The 19,607-nt window shown below is 37.6% G+C and overlaps 1 protein-coding gene across 1 annotated transcript; it reads right to left on the reverse strand.

Annotated features, from left to right (window-relative positions):
* Window positions 1-13,197: 13,197 nt before the first annotated feature.
* Window positions 13,198-16,142, reverse strand: LOC131051247 (late embryogenesis abundant protein At5g17165). The gene is made up of 2 exons (XM_057985668.2): window positions 15,302-16,142; window positions 13,198-13,681 (listed from the first exon to the last, which is right to left on the reverse strand). Exons 1-2 carry the CDS (start codon window positions 15,412-15,414, stop codon window positions 13,420-13,422), a joined length of 375 nt encoding a protein of 124 aa, XP_057841651.1. The 5' UTR covers window positions 15,415-16,142; the 3' UTR covers window positions 13,198-13,419.
* Window positions 16,143-19,607: the final 3,465 nt, after the last annotated feature.

Here is a 19,607-nt window from a genome sequence, read left to right on the forward strand (position 1 = left end):
GTTAGACAAAGCCATAGAATTAAGTCTTTCCAAGGTTTAATTACCGAAGAGATGGAACCTAATTTGAATAGCCTTTTTAACGAGGACATGGGTAATTCCTCTAATCCTCTTAATGATGAAGAATCTCTCCATGAGGTTTCTGTAGAACAACTTTCGAAATTGGATAACCAATTTGATGATTTTCAGCAATGGACGTCTCAAGAGTATCCCGATAGTCAAGCTCTTTCATTAATTGAGGGTCTAAAACGTATGGTTCAAAGTGATAAGAATGGAATTGATATTTTGCGTGGTATTGCACACATTGTGGATTCGAATGTGATGCCTATGAAGAGTTGTGCTGAAACTTTAGGTTATACACAACCTCCCACTCAAGTTAATCATTTTATTCCTTTGACAACTTCTATTGCTAGCATACCTACCTTTACATCAAACATAATGACTACTTCTATACAAGACATTCCGCCTATGATCACCAGTCATGGGGGCAATCATTCCTCTTCAATTAACTCTCTTCCTTCATTCAATCCGACTTCTTCATTCATTCCTTCAATAAGTGTTCCTATTACATCTCCACAAATGAACATGATGCAAGGGGGCAATTCATTCAATCATTCCATTCCTCCTTGTAGTGCTCCTCTTTTCCAACCATCTCCTATGACTAACTATCATAGTGTCCCGCCACCTTACTCTCAATCAATACCTTCTTTCAATAACATAATACCTCCATCACAATCTAACATGTCTGATATGAACTCTTCGACTGAAGCGACCATTAACAATCTTGCACAAACTGTCTCTTTTTTACAGCAACAAATTGCCTCTATGAATCAATCTAAGTTTAGTGTGCCCACATTTGATGTTGCGAGCCCACTTTCTCTTGACATTGTTCGAGCTATCCCTCCTAAACATGTTGAAATCCCGCATTTGGAGCTTTATAATGGTAAAGGTGATCCTCTAACACATGTTAAGACTTTTCAAACAATATGTACAGATTTTGCTTATGACCAAAGGTTGCTTGCAAAACTGTTTACTAGGACATTAAGAGATAAAGCCCTACAATGGTATTGCTCATTGCCTTCTTATTCTATTACTTCTTTTGAACAATTTGCAAATGCTTTTATTCAACAATTTCAAAACAATATAAGTCCTAAAGTTACTTTGATTGATTTAATGCATTGTAAACAAGGTGTTAAAGAAAAAGTGACTAATTTCATTGGTAGATATAAGCATTTGTATGCTCAAATCTCCTTTCCAGTGCCTGACAATGATATTCAAAGAATCTTTATTTCTAATTTACAAAAAGATATTAGAGAAAAACTTCTATTTTCTGAGTTTACTTCTTTCCAACAGTTGTGTGCAACTCTTCACAATTATCAACTGACTGTGAGTCAAATGGAACAAGCAAATCCTATGGCTCCGAGTGATAAGGGTGATAGCAGTCAACAACCATTTGGGAAGTTTAAACCGAACAGAGAGTCCATTAAATTCAATGAAAACATCATCAACAACAATGTGAATGCAGCATCAAGTGTGCCTCCTATTTCTAAATTTTTCAAGAAAGAAAGAAAGTTTACTCCTTTGAATGAATCATTGCATAGTATTATGAATAAGTTATTGGAACAAAATGTGCTTACTCTCCCTCCTATAAAGCAAATAGATCCTGCAAAGATTAATTCACCCTATTTTGATAACAAATCTTTTTGTCAATTTCATCGTCAACCTGGGCATGATACTGAAAAATGTTTTGCTTTAAAGGGTAAAATTCAAGATTTGATTGATAATAATACTATCTCTGTTTCAGGAGTGAATGATAAAGGCAACACATCTGTAGCTCCTCCTAACCAAAATCTTAAGATTTTTACTGATCCATTACCTTCTCATACCTCTAATGTAATTGAGACTAATGATTCCTCTTTCTCATCTGATGGTCTTGTGTCTATGACTCCGAATGTGATTAACTTTGTAGAGCAGCAAGAAAACCCTAAAGAACCTTCCATCACATTTGATTCTAGTGAAACTATCAAGGCACCTGATGGTCCTTTATACATAGTTGCAAAAGTCAAGAATACACCTTGCCGTGGAGTGCTTATTGACCCTTCTTGTATGGTTAATGTTATTACTGAAGAATTTCTCTTTACTTTGCAATTGAATCAAGTGATCTATAACAAAACAGATGTGGTTGTGAAATTATTTGATGCATTTTCTTCTCCTGCAATTGGTTCTATTACATTACCTATTGAGGTCCATAACAAATCCCTTGATGTGAACTTTGCTATTATTCCTTCATCCAAACAATTTCGTGTGAAGCTAGGCTATCCTTGGCTATCTTCCATGAAAGCTATTGCTTCTCCTATTCATAAATGTTTGAAATTTCCCCATAATGGTGAAGTTGTTACTGTCAATCATAGTCTCTTTAAACTAGCTGAAAGAACTTCTAGCGTTCCTATTGATTATTTTTGGCCTAAACAATTCCAATCTCTTCCTCCGCAAAGTGATCATCTTTTCAAATCTTATCAAAAGTGGAAAACAGATATGATCCTATCTCTAAGTGAACCTAGACCACCCAAACTTGATATTCCTATCGTTCTTGAGAAGGAAGTTCTTCCTTTGAAAGATAAAACTAATGTCTTTCCTCAAGAAGATTCCCAACCCACTCCTATGGATGTGACTATGTCTATGTCTAATAAACTTTCTAAAAGTAGACCTATACCTCCTCGTCATGATGGACTTGGTCTTCTTCCTAAACCAAATATTCCTCCTTTATATGGAGCAGTTCCTCCTCCTTCCTCTTATGGAGAGAAGAGACCTTCCTCTTCTCCTATTATCCAGCCTAAGAGACCACAACCTAAACACCCAAGTGATAAGGATGAGAACATTTCTCCTCCTCGATCTTCTCCACTTCCTACTAAGACTAGACGAAATCGTTCTACACGTGAACGCCGACGAAAGTGTCATCTTAGAGCTCAGGCAGCTGCTTCTCAAACTTTGCAATCTCCAAAAACACCTTCAACAAGCATTATTCCATTTTCTCCAAAATCTCCTAAACATAAGATGCATGATGGTTTTGATCCTGTGCGAGTTAAAGATCCTATTTTTATAAATCTTGATGATGATATAGATGAAAATGTTATTCATGATGAAAATTTTACTTCTCTTGCTTCTGATAGTGAATATGAATTTGTTGATATTGATAACCATTTATCTAACGAATTTTCTAAAGCACTTATCCTAGCTCCTAGACAAGAACAACGTGGCTTGGAACATGAACATAGCCCTTGTTTGGATCTTGTGATAGCTCCATCTACTGTGTTGAATGTTCCTCCTCTAGCGTGTTTCCTACCTTCCTGAAATATTGATCAGCAAGATCGGGGGGTGGATGACGTGCTAGACTAGTTTCATTAGCATAGCAGACTCTCTCCTCCTCGCTTTTGTTACTTCTTCTATGTGTTATTCTCATTCTTCTATTTGTTGTCCTTAGTGTTGTCTACTTGAGGACGATGCAAAGTATTGAGATCTCTTTTGGTCTCTCTCATGTTGACTCAAAAGACACATGTGTTCCCTTCTTCTAGGTGACCTTCCTTGATTGGGGAATGAAGAACAATTATGCATACATACATATGATATACATGAATTATCATACAGCATACTGACCTCGAGGAAAGCGAAGTCACCTCGTGCTTTGTGTTTTGTGTCTATTATCCTTGGGTTTATCTCACACTTGGGGGCTAAATCTTTGTGATAACGTGCTCCTTTCCCTTCTCATTTCTTATGTGTATCACTACCTTAAAGCAATCACCCCCGTTGAGGCGTGTGCGATTGCTTTAACGTAGGGGGGCATACACCCCGTCTATCCCTTCAGGATACTTGAAAATTTCTTGCCGAACTTAGCTTTGCCTTGAAAATTTTTGGTATTTCTCTTGCATGACTCATAGTGAGGGAACCTTACTACTGATAGTCATGGTTCTCCCTCGTGATCTTCCCTTTTACTTTTTCAATCGAAGTCATAAGATCTTTAGTCCACTGGGGGCTTGGTGTGTCTTGCCTCCTTGACGTGGTGAAAGTCTTTCAATGTTGTTTCCTTGTACTTTACCGGAAGTATGAGCGTACGCTTATACTCCCGCTAAAGTGGGGGCTAAATGTAGCATCCTAAAATTGCGACACTTGCAATTTTGACTGCATTTGGGTCTTCACGATGGCGACGCAACACTGAACCTGAATGGAGACCCCAAAACTTGTTCATGACATCAAAAACTGCATTTTTTCAGCACCCTGGCCTGATCCTCCTTGCACCCTACTGTCCCTGGAGGTGGGACCATGGCGCCCAGTGCCCTGGTCCTTCAAGACTAGGGTGCCCAACGCCCTGGTCCCCCAGGACCATGGTGTCCAGCGCCTTGGTCCCTGGCCCTATTTTGGGCCCGGTCTCTTATGGGGCTTCGGGTCTTTTAGTTTGCAAATTGGAAAATAATCTTCCTAGGTTGGCCTAAGGTCGGAAAAATTAGTCCTTCAACCCTAATTGACAAGTATATAAACTACATTTCCTCTCCCATTTTGGTAGATGGAAAAGAGGTGGAAGCGATACTCAAGCATTCAAACATTCAAGCATTCAAGCATTCAAGCATTCCTTCAAGCAATTGAGCATTCTAAATCTCCATTCAAGGCTAAGTGTTGCATTCAAGACAAGGATTCAACCATTGAAGAGGAGATCACATACAACTTACAACATACAACAACATTTACACCTTCGAATGTAAGAATACAAACATTCTTACAACAAGGTATCAGTACTTGTTTACATTACAATCATTTACATTTACAGCATTCTCATTTCTTGGTTAATTCCAAAACTGGGGTTTGACCTAAGGGCAAACCCCTAATCCCTAGCCCCCCAATCGTCCTCTCTTTTCTGTGTGTAGGTTGCAGGTATGCGGCTGTAATTGAAGATCTGGAATCCTTGTGCAGAGACGAACAGATACCCCTTCGTTTCGCGGATTTTTTGGAGGACCGTGTGCACGCCGGGCGCCATCGTCCCGTCAACTTTCACTCAAATTTGCAGGACAGCGTCGTCTCGACATTTTACTACTAATTCCAGGTCCGCAGCTTCATCCTATATTCCTATCTTTGTTTATAAGTGAATCTTTCTCACTTTTCATGCATTCCTAGCTCAATCCTTCCATCTACATTCTTTACAAAAGAGGGTAGCCTTGCTGTCACAACCTTTGAAACTCATTTAGAATCCAATCTTGCATTGTGTGGGATTGGATCTTGTGGGTTTCAACCCCTCTTTTGAATGTAAAGTCTCTCCTACGTGAAAACCGTCAATCCTAGTGACCTCCTTTCTCTCTCCTTGGAGTGGTGGGGGGAACAACTAGGGTTCGATCGCGATTTTCCGCTTTACACATACATATAGATATCACAATCACATCACATCCTGCACACAACACATATTAGCACATTTTACATTTTCATCATTTAAATATTTATTTGCATTCTCATATTCATTTGCATTTCATACATTCACATTTGCATTTGCATAACATATTAAAAACATAAAAGAACAAAAATATTGCATTTCATTATGTACATATTTGCATCCATATAATAATCATCATTATAAAACATAAACATAAGCATCACATAGAAACATACATCATGAAACATCTCATCACATAGGTACACATGCATATAGTTGCCACAAAGATGAATCATCTCATATATATAATCATAAGTGTCATGATACAATGATGTCAAAATCATATGGCTACAATCACCTGAAGGTGTCTACATCATAATACATCATAGTACAAAACTAATACATAGGGAGCCCTCTAAGTCTATCATGAACTCCCTCCCTCGGAGCCGCCTGGCATTGACGAAATCTGAGCCCTGGAAGGACCCACCCCAGGATCATCTCTCTTGCCCACTCTATCTGGTGGTGGTGGAGGACCCATAACCCCACCATTGGATGCATGTCCCCTCTGACTCCCTCCAGTGGTCGTCGTAGTCTACAACGATCTCTGAAAACTCCTAGCCCGCTGATCAGGTGGCACTGCCCCATAATATAGATCCCGCCAATAATCGATCTCCTCCCCTGCCTGCAAAACATAGGCATATCTAGCCCCTGTGTCATCTGTTTCCTGTCTCCCAACTCTTAGTGTTGTCTCAGACTCCATGTAACGCTGGATGGCCCGATCTCTCTCCTGTTCAGTGTCCCTGAGCTGCCTCCTGAGTTGGTCCCTCTCCCTCTCCAACTCCTGGATCTAATCTTCCTGTCCCTAGTAGATCTCCCTCAGCTCTAGTAGCTCATCCTCCTCCTCATCAGCCCCCTCTGTCTGTGGCTCCCCCTGTACCGGTGGTTGTCTCTATGCCTCTTCCTATACCTGTACCTGCCTTTATCCCTGCATCTATCTAGGACCCTGTGCTGCTGGCACTTCTACTGGCAATCCACCTCAGCCCCTCACCACCCGAGCCTATCTCTCCTCTCCACCCTCCCTTCGTGGAGCCACTCTCCTATCTCCTACTGCACCCTGCCTCCTCCATCAACCTCTACCCCCACCTTCTCCATCATCATCCTCATCCTCATCCTCGCCACCATCCCCATCAATTAGCTCTCCTGGATCTGTCAGGCATGGGAATGGATGCTCGGCCCAATATGCAGTATACTCTGCATCCATACCTGCATCCTTAATCCTTGGCCACATATCACATGGTAAGGGAGTCATCTCTACCAGCTGCATCACGGCCTGATCATACGACAATAGTGGCCCAAAGTATGCCTGGTCTCGCACTGTCCACGCATACATACCGGAACCCTGTGGCATCCGCTGAATCCTGCCAAACTGCCTGCATACCCGGTCTACCAGCTCCCTCTCCAATACATAGGGTGTCTACCCAATCAGGTATCTTCTCCTGAAGGTATAGGGTAGCTCCACTACATCATCCTCCCACTACTTGCACTCTCAGTACGGCCTCCATATCACAGTGTCAATCTCATCCAAGACTCGACACCAATGCTCCAACCTGCCAATCCGAGGCTATGATGTAATCATATCATATAGATGAACAAAACTGCGTCCATCACCCCTGCCCCTGAAATGTATCGGTCGGGTAACTGGCAGGTGCTCATATGCCCACACCTGTAGCAACGTAACTCCGCAGCCCAATCCTACGGATCCATGGTAAACAAACTGATGCAGCTCATAGTATAAGTGTGCCAGCACGCACGATCCCCAAGCATATCTGGTATGTTGTGTAACCAGTGTCTCCAAGGTGCTCCCCCAGCCCACAACCAACCCTCTTGTCGCCCGATTTGGACACAGGAACCCACTGATCACTCCTACCAACACTGCTGGTAGCACCAGTCCTGTCGCTGTCATAGTGTCCCATGCCACGTGTCTCGCCCTCATCTCCAGTCCTAGATCCTGGAACACTCATCTCAGGGCATCCCTATCTCCATCTCAATCATAGGGTATCAATGCCCCATCGATCGATATCCTCAATATCCTGTATACATCCTCCAAGGTGACTGTCATCTCACCCATCGGCAAATGAAAAGTGCATGTCTCTGAATGCCATCTCTCGACCAATGCAGTCAGCAAACCCATGTTCGTCCAAAACTTAGGCACATACATAATGAATCTAAGACCCATAACCTCAATGGCAGCCCTGTCCTCGAATGTCAACTCTGGTCGTAACCTCTGAGTCGATAGGAATCTCTCCTGTGACTCCAACATAGGTAGGTACTCCTGCAGTCAAGCAAATCAACTGTGTCAGTTAAAGTGGCATTCACTGTTAATCACAAAATGTTGCTTATTATCCTAGTGACACTCACTGTTCATCACAAAGTGTTGCTTCTATTCTAGTGACACTCACTGTTCATCACAAAGTGTTACTTCTATCCTAATGACACTCATTGTTCATCATAAATTGTTGCTATTTATCCTAATGGTACTCCCTGTTCATCACAAAGTACTACGTTTTTGCACTCATTATTTATCACAAAGTGCTACTCATATTTGCACTCACTGTTCATCACAAAGTGCTGCTCATATTTGCACTCACTCTTCATCACAAAGTGTTGCTCCTATTGGTACTCCCTGTTCGTCACAAAGTACTATGTCTTGGTACTCACTATTCATCACAAAGTGTCTTGATCTATCCTATCCTAGGGCTATACTTGAGTGTATCCTCTTGAGTAGTTTCCTAATTGGCAATGTATGTTCTATCATAGAATTGTCAATCCTAGCCCTATCTGCTATTTTAGTCTTCCCTAGAGGCCTTGCTTGAATGTATCCTCTCAGCAGCTTATCCAATCGACAACGTATGTTCATCACAGAACTGATGATTCAACCTTGAAGACACAAACGTGCCTTCATGACATAAACGCGCTTACAGACTGCATAAACGTGCCTGCTTTTCATAGATGCGCCTGAAGCACACAGACGTGCCTCTGTCCTGCACAAATGCACCTTTCCTACACAAACGTGCCCACATTGCACAAACGTGCCTGTACAACGCAAACGTGCTCGTATTTGGCACAGACGCCTTTTCTTTCACAGACGCGCCTGGCACCAACACAGATGGGCCTCGACGTTTTTGACAATTTTTTTAACCTACCTAAAAGCGCATTTATTGCACTACCTAACATGCATTTATGACAACAATTAATGCGAAAAAGTACAAGGAGGTTTTGCGATACTTATCAGCTCTCCTGCATCTATTGGCTTCTGAAATTGGCGAACGCGATCGAATTTATGCACCAATGTCATTACTGCTGACTGTTGCTTCTCTATTCTCTCTCTGCACTCTAATCTCTTGGATGTGTGGATGACAATGAGGATGTTTTCCCTTCATGGTCTATCTTATAGACTGTCCTAGCCCTAGCCCTAGCCCTCATTTCCCGAGTTAGCCTTCTTTATCCCGTAACTCTGTCACTCTATCCTATCTAGTCAGTCCATTCTAGCCTTTCTTTCTTATCGAGAGATTGTCTGCAATCTTTTCAGACATTTTCATCCAATCTCTCGAGGGGGTATATCATTCCCATCTTGGGGCAACTTTGTATTGGTTCATATTATCTTCTTTGAAACAACGCGACAAGCTGCATTGTCTCAAAGAGGGGCAAAATGTAGACACCTAAATTGTCATGTCTAATTAAATAAATATATTTAATTACGTTAGCCTAATTCTTCTATTAATTGAATAAATCTTTATCTATTTAATTAATTCATTTATCCTCTTCTAGCCTTATTTCTCATTTAAATAAATACATTTATTTATTTAAATTACCCTTTTTCCTAAATTAAATAAATATCTTATTTATTTAATTGATCCCACTTCTTCTATTAATTAAATAAATCTTTATTTATTTAATTAATTCATTAACCTTTTATACTTATAACACATGTCATTCATCTCTTAATTCCTGCACTACCTACCCTCTCATTATTTTATTATTTTCTTTACCTACCCTCTAATCATAGCCGACCTCTTTTACACCTCTCAATCTTATCCATCCATTTCATATAGTGTCTTCTATATAAGGAGATGTTTCCTTCATTATCAAACCCTAACTACTTGATCAATTGCGCATTCGACTACACTACGCTTTTGCACTTTCATATGCAAGCCTACTTGCAACCACATTTCCGTTCTTTGTTGAGCTCTTGTGCACATATAAAATCTGAGAGCAAATATATCAAGCAAGATCAATGGAGATAGGAAGAATGGAGATTCAAACCCTATTGGACATGTGATGGTATAATCTTTGTGATTTCATTTAATTTGCATTGTCTTAGGTAATCTTCATATGTTATGGTGGATCTTTGTTGTTGTTAGGCTAGGGTTTAGTGGTTGAATTCATTTAGTCTTTCAATGTTATTATTGTTATCCATTTTTACCATATACAGATATAAAGGTAGATTGTAATGAACTGGTAGTTATTCACTGTGATAACTCTGTTGCTATTGACATATCAAAGAATCCAGTATTTCATTCTAAGACAAAGCATATTTCTATCAAGTATAATTTTCTGAAGGAGAAGGTGGAAGCAAATGAAGTCGGACTGGTTTATGTGAACACTAAAGAGAAGATTGCAGATATCTTCACTAAACCTTTGCCTAAGAAATCATTTGAGTACTTCAGAGACAAATTGGGAGTTTCTGCCCCTCCGGTAGAGACTTGAGTGATGTTGATTGGCATCAGTTTGGCATGCATTATCTAAACTATCATTCATTTTGGATTGCAAGGGGAGTAGTTAGTTGTGTGGTTCAGAGGATTTATGATTTTTCTTTAATGTTTATGTCAGATTTATGGCATTGATATCAAAGGGAGAGAGATATTTATGTGAAGAACAGAGCTTAACAGGGATATCATTCACAGGGGGAGTTTGGTTTGTTGGTTTAGAACTTCATTATCATATCACTTTGGGAGATTGTTGGATGTCTTCCTTTGGGGGAGACTTGTTTGACATTTCTTGGCACTTGGATGTTTTTCACATCTAGTGTTGCCATCAATGCCAAAGGGAGAGATTGTTGGCAATTTGGAGGAATTGATTATGTGTTGCATTGATGTTTGTCATTGATGTCAACACTAGTTGTTTTGCTATCTATCGGGTTCTGGTAGAGTGGTTGGTTTATGATGTTGATTTGGAGATCTTCTCCGGTATGTTCTGGCTTGTGGAACTGGTTTGGATTGGTTATTCATGTGTTCCTCATGCTTATCACATTTAGTCAGTTCAGGATTTGATCTAGAAGCTATCATTTAAGCCTTTTGGTTACCGGTAAGGGTTTTACCGGCAGAGCTTTGTTGAATATCTTTTGATGAATCTGATAAGTGGTGTTGGTGTAGCTTCTAGAAGGTTATCAGGATGCCAATGGTTATCATCTTCATGTTCCAGTTGATCGGTCGTGTTGCAGTTAGCACCAGACCTATTCTATTCTATGTTATTTTTTTAGGTTATGGATCAGTTTATGTAACGTGTTGGTTGATTCTCCCGATGCGTTATCAGTTGGATTTATTGATTGGTTTATGTTGTTTCGGTCTTAGGCCGACTTGGTTTATCATTGATTTGGGGGATTATGTAATGGATTTATTATATTATCTTTTAGGTGGCCGACCTAATTGTTTAGGTCTCGGGTTGGTATAAATATAATGTAAGATCTCCTTGTAGATCGTGGTATATGGGTTATGGGATTAAGGTTATGGGATTATCTATGTGTGAATAACGTTGTAATCATATGCAGAAGTTTTGGTCAATCATAGGTGATTGAATTGGGTTTGTGTAAGAGGTGTAAGACCTCTGGTATTGAGCTTAACCAGAACTGTACTCAAGCATAGGAGATGCTATTCTTGCAGTTCATTCATCTTTTTGGATTGTAGTCTAGATTTCTTTTGTAGTCAATAAAGTTGCTTTTGTGATAAGTAGTGTGCTCTAGGTTGTTGGCCTTCCTGTATGTGCAGGCCCCTCGTATTGTACTCACATACTTACTGCAAAAGTATTATCTGACTGTGGGTAGGCTTCCCACCGTGGTTTTTCCCTTTACCAGGTTTTCCATGTACAAATCCCGGTGTTCTGTGTTGTGGATGGATGGTAATTGTTCTGTGATTTATGTTTGTGCTTAATTGCTATATCTATTATTCTAGTATTTGGTTTATGCATTCCGGTAAAAAAAATTGTGTGCTTCAAGTTTCATAATCTGTTGACAATTTATTCACCCCCCCCCCCCCTCTTAGTTGTCCACCGGTTATCCTAACAAGCTTAGATTCTTCGTAGTAGGGAGTGCAGTTCTCTTACAAGAATGGATCTCTTAGTGTGGGGTAAGGATTCGACTGCTAAGTACTTCTTGGTGGCTTCGTGGTACTTAGAGCTAGAAAGGCAGATGTTTGGGGGCGTAGGAGTTCTATGGTGGAAACAGGCCTGGAACAAAAAATTTTGGCCCAAGTGCAATTTTTCTTGTGGTTGGTTGTTCAAAATAGATGTCTTACTTGGGATAATTTGTGCAAGCATTGCTTTTGAGGGCCTTCAATTTGTGTGCTCTGTCATCATGTAGTGAGGATGCACTTCACATCTTTTCTTTTAGTGTTCTTTCTCTAAAGTGATTTGGCATCTTTGGTGGGCAGTTTGGAATCAAGCTTTTGTGCATGCATCCTCTTTGGTTGAGTTTTGGGACTGCTTGGGTCAGCCTCTTGTTAAGACCTCTTTACTTTAGGTTGGTTGGATTATGGGGCCTTCTTTCATTATTTGGCATCTTTGGTTAGAACAGAATCCTAGGATTTTTCAAAATGCAAAATTGATTGTTCAACAATTATGGAGGAAATTTTCTAAAACTCTTCAAGAGACAGTTTGACTATGGTCCTGGTGATGTAGGTATTCTTTGAAGATTGAATTTTTTTGGTGATGTGGTTAGTAAGTAGGTTACATGAGCTAGATGTAGATAGTCTAAGCGGAAAATTGATTGAATAGGTCGATGGTCCCTCCTCCTAAAGGAATTTTAAAGATAAATACTGATGACTCCTCTAGGGGGAATCCTAGTCATGCAAGCATAGGTGGTAGTGGCAGAGATAGCTCTGGTGTTGTTCAGATTCTCTTCTCCATTTATAAAGAGTTTCATACAAATACTCTCATGGAGGCCCTTGCAATCTTGTATGCATTGGAGAGAGGTTGTACTATTTGTGAATTTGATTCACAAGTGGTGGTACATATGTTGAATGAATAACACTTGGATGATGTTAATTGACCAGTATTTAGCTGTGGTAATTCAACAAATTCTACAATTGCGTAGGTCTTTAGATTTTGTTATTTTTTGTCATATTCCTAGAGAATGGAATAAAGTAGCAGATTGCCTAGCAAAATGGGCTTCTTATGGAATGCAAGGTTGGAATATTGTAACAGAGAACATTTGCTGATGAATGTATCTCATTTGTTGGAGCTGTTAGTTGAGGATAGGAATGGTTAATTATTTGGTCTTTGTTAGGCTCTAGGCCTTTCTCACTTTGTATTCTTCTTTTGTGATTAATAAATTTTTACTCCTTTTTTGTAAAAAAAAATAATTGTTACCCCATTTCAAACATCTTTGTTTAAAATTTATATATTGATAGAAAATTTAGACAATGAAACATCAGAACATTTTTATATTATCAAGAAAATTTAATCTCTAAATTGTTAAAAAATATTGAAAATAGATACTTGAAAAAATCACTATATCTCTAAAATTTAATTTCCATTTTTTCAATAATTACCAAGTTTTCATTTCTTTAAATATTTTCTAAGCACAACAGGGTGTGCTCAATTTTTAGTGCAGCTTTTCTAATTACAGAAATACATGCCATACTATATTCTAAATTCCTGAACCATCTCTAAACTCCAAATAGAAAAACTACTAATTTAAAGGCTGTTTCTGTACATCGTCAGCAAATAGAAAACTACTAATTTAAAGGCTGTTTCTGTACATCTTCAGAGGGCCTGAACCAGGCCTGTTGGTCAAGGACAGATGAGCCATCCATATTTTGAGTGTGTTGAGAATCCCCATTTGCTACACCTTCATTGTCTTGGGGACCAAACACACCTGTTTGTGGATGTGGCATCCACCATTTCTTTGAATCAAGCTGAATTGCATCATCGGGTACTTTATCCACACTGCCAATTTGATCTTTATTTTTCCCATAGCTAGACTCGCACACAAATTTCCTGTAGAAAATGAATCCTCCAAAATTAGTCTAAAGTCATTAAATTCTGTGCATCACAGGGCAAGTGTGACCATTTTGGTTTGATCCTGTACTTTCTTACAATAAGTGTAATCTATTGATCAACATTTATGATTCAGATTTCTCTCTAGTTTTACTATTTATTTTTTTTAAGTGCAGTCTACTGATCGACATTTATGATTCAGATTTCTTTCTAGTTTTACTATTCATTTTAGAGGAAACCGCTACAATATATCAATATATAAATTATAATATATGAAAATACCTTACACATTGATACTTTCTAAAGATTGGATAGCCATTTCTCATCTTGAATTTCTCTTGATCCATGGAAGTAGACTTCCATGATGGTGCACTCATCATCAACAAAAACAAAAACAAATAAATTTCCAGTTAAATGAAATAACTTAAATTGCTGAACCAACAAAGGCCCTGACCTCAGTCTGACTGTGGCCTGCTGATATGTCCCTACATTCAGAGAGTCTATATCTGAGGATTGGTGGATATGCCCTACATCAAGGGGGCCTATTTATAAAAAGGAATAGTGGATATGAACTATATTAATGGGGTCTATTTTTAAGGTCTATTGTGGATATGGGCAGTGCAGTAATGTGTCCCTATATTAAGGGAGACTCTTTCGAAGGAGGATTGGTGGATATGCCCTACTTTAAGGAGGGCTATTTATAAGGAGGATTGATGGGTATGCCCTACTTTAAGGAGGGCTATTTATAAGGAGGATTGATGGGTATGCCCTACTTTAAGGAGGCCTATTTTTAAGAAGGATTAGTGGACATGAGCAATATTAAGGGGTCTATTTGTAAAGGTCTACTGTGGATATGGGCAGTGCAGTGTAACCATTTGGTTGGGTTTCAAGCCAAAGCAAAGAACTGCAATGGATACTAATGTGATAAAGGTGAAGGGGTATGTTTGCCCAGAAAATGAAAGAAAGAAAACCTAGAAACTGGAGATTTTCTAATATTTTCTCTTTCCCCTGTGAAATTTAACTCAAAAGCAGAAAAATAAGCCAATGTAAACTGTTAAGACCTTATTATGTATACTTATTTCAGTTTTCAGAGTTTATGATACTTCTCATGGAAGGATCCTAGACAATATAAAACTAGCAAGTGAAATTTTACTACTATTCATTTGGGATCAATTTAAGATGAAAAATTAGCTGCATATTGTTCCTTCGCAGAAAGGAAAACCCCAGATGACTGAAATTGAAACTTAATATTTTCTCTTTTAGATCCAGGAGGCAATGGTGCACAAAGAAATTACAAAATCATAAACCAGGTCTCGAACCTCTTTCAGCACTGCTATTGATAAATAAGTTCATCGGTTTGTTACTTCTGTCTACTGGAGAGAGGATTCATTCATGGCACGAATAATTCATTATCTCATCTTCTTTCAACATGCATCCTAAAGACTATCATGGCAAGAATAATTCATTATCTCATCTTCTTTCAACATGCATCCTAAAGACTATCATGCATTTAATTGATCCAATCCATACTGATTCAAATTTGCTAACCCAATACCCATATGAAGTTTGAACTGGGCAATCTGCATCAATTCCAAAGAGCTTAAGTAAAATCTTACATACCTGAAACCTAATGAAGCAGGTCCAGAATTTGGAAGAGTCCTGCAGGTCTCCTTGAACCAGCCGACCATTCCAGCAACTCTAGTAAGGCTTCCCTGCATCCACACCTTCATCATTTTTGCTAAATTCTTTCCTACAATAAAACCTTATCTACTACTCCAAGAATCCACTCAAATCGCTCTGAAGCATAACCTCAGGATAACAGAATGTTTTTCAGGAAATAGCTGTGAATTTCTTTTCTCATCAACACTTCTAATCAGACTCTGTAATCCATTAGCAGAATGAAGAACAGAAGATGGGTAAATTGCAGATTCAATTCTATTTAATCTGGCAGTCAGACTATAAACCTCACTACAATCTAATGGGCAGGTTTTAACTTCTTGAATTACTCTTGGGTACAGTTAAAACACCCTGAATCACAGTACAAGTAGTACGTGTTCAACCTATTTTATAATGAGGTCCTTCAGAGAGCTCACTAAACCCAAATTCCTAAAAAAATCTTTTGCACGTTCAAAACAACAGAAATACAGAATGCACAGCAAAAATACTATCTAATCTTATTTTTTATTCTATCAGATGAACATGGACACTTGATCGTATTAATTTTTTGATTCAAAGTCCCAGTGTAGGACTGAGAAAATGCAGATAAAATTTAAAGTCCATGTATATAGTAGAGGATATCCGCAAACATATTCAATGAGGATTAGAATAGTATACATGGAGGAAATCTTGAGAATCTCATCTTTTTGGTATACTCAAGGGAATCTAGCAAGTTGGGTGCAAAGGAGCTTTATCAAGAAGAAAGAACTTCAGCCTCTTTGAGATTTCCAATCATGGTTTCACACCTGAAAAATCATGCTTCACTTATGGACTTAAACATTGTACTCTACATGGTTGATATTTTAGGTTATTTTTCAATTACGTATATATTTATTAATGAAGTGACAATGATTTTTTCTGTTTTGATATTTCTCTCACATCCCCATTTGCAAGTAGTTTAGACATCGCATGGGCCAAAAATCAACAACTCAAAAGCTAATTTTCAATTCTAATAAAACAGAGGCAAATTAATGAGGCATGGGTGGTAGACAATTTTAAAAGTTGGTGAAAGGAGAGGGTAGTATTGCTAATGAATGGAAGCTTTGGCACATTCACTACATGAATTGATGTGACACAAAGTGGATGATGGGTGAAAAGGTATGAAATTGAATTGGGTCGATCTTCTTTTTGAAAATTTCAAATGATTCTCTTTAGGAATTGCAAAAGCATCAACAATTGCAATTGAAAAATGATATCTAACCAAAATTTAATCAAATTTCATTAATTCAATCTGAAAATAAGAAAAAGATCATTTGACCATGAAAATGATAAAATGAAAATTATTTTGAAATGATGGCTTTATAAAATCTATATATATTCTTATTGGAAGAACAAGAAACAAGAAATTTTTAGATGAGAGTATATTGAAAAAGTTATTAACAATATTTGGCAATTTCTATTTCAAAGCATTTGCCCCAAACTCTCTAAATAAAAAGATAGAGACAAAAATTGCTTCTTGTAATAAACAGAATATTCTATAATTATTTGTTGAGATTGAATGCAAGGAAAATAGAGCAAACAAATAAATGCATTAAAAATAGAATTCAAAACACAATTACTATGTACAAGCAAATCTCTAATTAAGAGTTAAAATGATGTGCTCTTGATTGTCATGTGTAGAGTTGGTAAATGGGATTCATTGGTCTACTTATACGAAACCAATCTTCCTAGTCTTGAAGGTGTCTGATGTAGATATTGGGAACAAATATTCCAAATTAGGATGTTGCGCAAATTATCTCCTTGAAATTTCATCGCAAAAGTGTCAGATACTTCAGACTTTTCTAAAGTGTCCATGTTTTTCTACTTCCTCAAAGTCTAGATCTCTTCATCTTAGTTTGAACTTTCAGAACCTATAATCATTCTTTTCTAAACTTGAAATCTACACACACAAGAGGAAAATAGTGTTGGATTTATAGGAGTTTCCCTACTTTAAACCCCAAATTTGGAATTAACCCTAGAAATGATGATAGATAGAAAGAGAGCTTACCCTTGTAGGGCATAGGCTAGATTTGAAATGAAAAAGTTGAATTCATAATATTATACCTCAAGCATGATGTTGTTGATGACAATACAATGCTCTTTGGATAAGACCCTCAAAGGTTGATATAATAACATAACATGACAAGACGAGATCAATCATGAAAAACCACTGGCATGAAGATTGTTGTAACTTGTTGCTCAATAATGCCTAGATTTGAATAAATTCGCTCATAATGTTTGCTCTAGGAAATTATCTCAATAATTCTTGATGAGGTAAGATAAAAATGGATAAGGAAATTTGCTTTTATATAGGGTTCCCAAGGTATTTCATAAATTAGGCCAACCTCCAAAGGTCATATTCAATATCACGATCACCAATCAACTGGCAAGAATTAGCACACCAACAAGTTCAAATTTTGGCGGGTGGTCTATGGCACCTACTGCCCTAATCCACCCAGAAAGGCGTGGAACAACGTCGATTTAGTGTACATAGGTTTCAAACAAAGAATCAAATCATCATATTAGCATATGACAATAGTTTTGTTGTACAAGGCCAAAAATAGGCTTGGAAAAGAGCTAGGAAGAGACATACTAAGGTAAGTGCCCAAAAAGGAGTGTGATATTGTAAGGGGTTACAATGTATGATAGTAACCATGATATGTGGGTGCTCATTTCATCAGTATAATCTTAGAATTTATTGGATTATAAAATTGATATAATAAAGTTGTATTAAATGTTATGATTGATGAAATGGTAAATAAGAGGTTGACTTTATATAGATTCTTTAGAATATAAATGTGGCTAACAAATCTTGGATCGTCATTTTGATCCAAGATTGGTGGAGTTGATGAGGAGAGGTGATGAGTTTAGATATGCTAAAACATATTTTAATTTTTAATTAAATTAAGAGAATATTAATCAATTCAAATTGGTTGATTCGTTAACAAAGTTAATTAATGAGTTATATGTTTGCATGAAGCAATTAAGTGAATACATGGAGAAAGTTAGAAGGTGTTGAGTATTTGCATGAAATGATTAACAAAGTGAATGGGTGAACCAATTGACAACATGGATGAGTGAAGTGAATAGATGGAGATGTTAAGTAATTGCATGATGATTCGATGGATGAGTTGATTGAATGCAAGGTGGAGTGGACTAAATAGATTGATGAGTTAACTAAGTGAAGTGAAATTTGAAATTTTCATTATTTATTTAATGGATTGTTGGTACATATTAGGTGGAATTTAATATTTTAACTTATTTGTTTGATGGAAAATATTAGAACCAGGTGGGCAATGTTATTTTATTAAATAATAACTAATATGATATATCAAATCATTTTAATTAAATAATTAGAATTACATAATTAAATTCTTATGAACTAAGTATGATGATTGATAATACATGCTAATTATAATGGTGAAGGAAAAAACATTTTAGTGTAGATATATTGATTAAAACATGAAGGTTCTATCAAGGGTGCAAAGATAGTTGTTTTAGAGAGTTGCAAAAAGTGAGAGCCAAATATTGCCCATTGTAAAAAAGGTTGTATTTGATTTCTCTTTAATTTAAAGAGATAGAAGTAGTGAAAGATTTGGATATAAATTTTGTGTCAAGTTCCCCATGTTAATCATGTCCATATTGGATGACTATGGGAAAAAGAAACAAAAATAAACTACATTGAAAAATAAATGAAATAGGAAAAAAGGAGGACAGAGAGAAATGGCATAGGTAATGGGTGTCATGACAAGGGAATGACAAAGCTTTCCATACCTTTGTTAAGCATGGTCTTTCCTTGTCGTCATTTATGAGCCCTTCAAGATACAAATGACAGCAAGAGGAAAGAGGGAGTCATTGCAATCACCCTAGTATACTTATATGCAAAAGTATGAGAGTAGGGAGAAGGCACAAAGGTTGGATGAAAAGGTAAAAAAAGAAATGTTGTCTCATGGAATATCATGAGGGGAGGATAAGAATAAAATGAATTTATAAATAAGGCTTTAGAAAATTTCAAGAAAAATATAATTGACAAGTGAAATTTTATGCTCTATGACCTTTATTGGCATCCTCCTTGTTGATGCCAAAATGAGAGCTCCAAATAGGCTATGTAGGTCCATCAAGCCTAAGGAATGGAGGAATTTTTGTAGAGAAAGAAAGAGTAGTATATTTTGGGACATATATTGAAAAAATGTAGCTAAGAATGAATTAGAGGATAAGTAGGAAGGGGTCT

This window comes from Cryptomeria japonica, chromosome 5 (genome assembly GCF_030272615.1).
Source record: "Cryptomeria japonica chromosome 5, Sugi_1.0, whole genome shotgun sequence".
Taxonomy (NCBI): domain Eukaryota; kingdom Viridiplantae; phylum Streptophyta; class Pinopsida; order Cupressales; family Cupressaceae; genus Cryptomeria; species Cryptomeria japonica.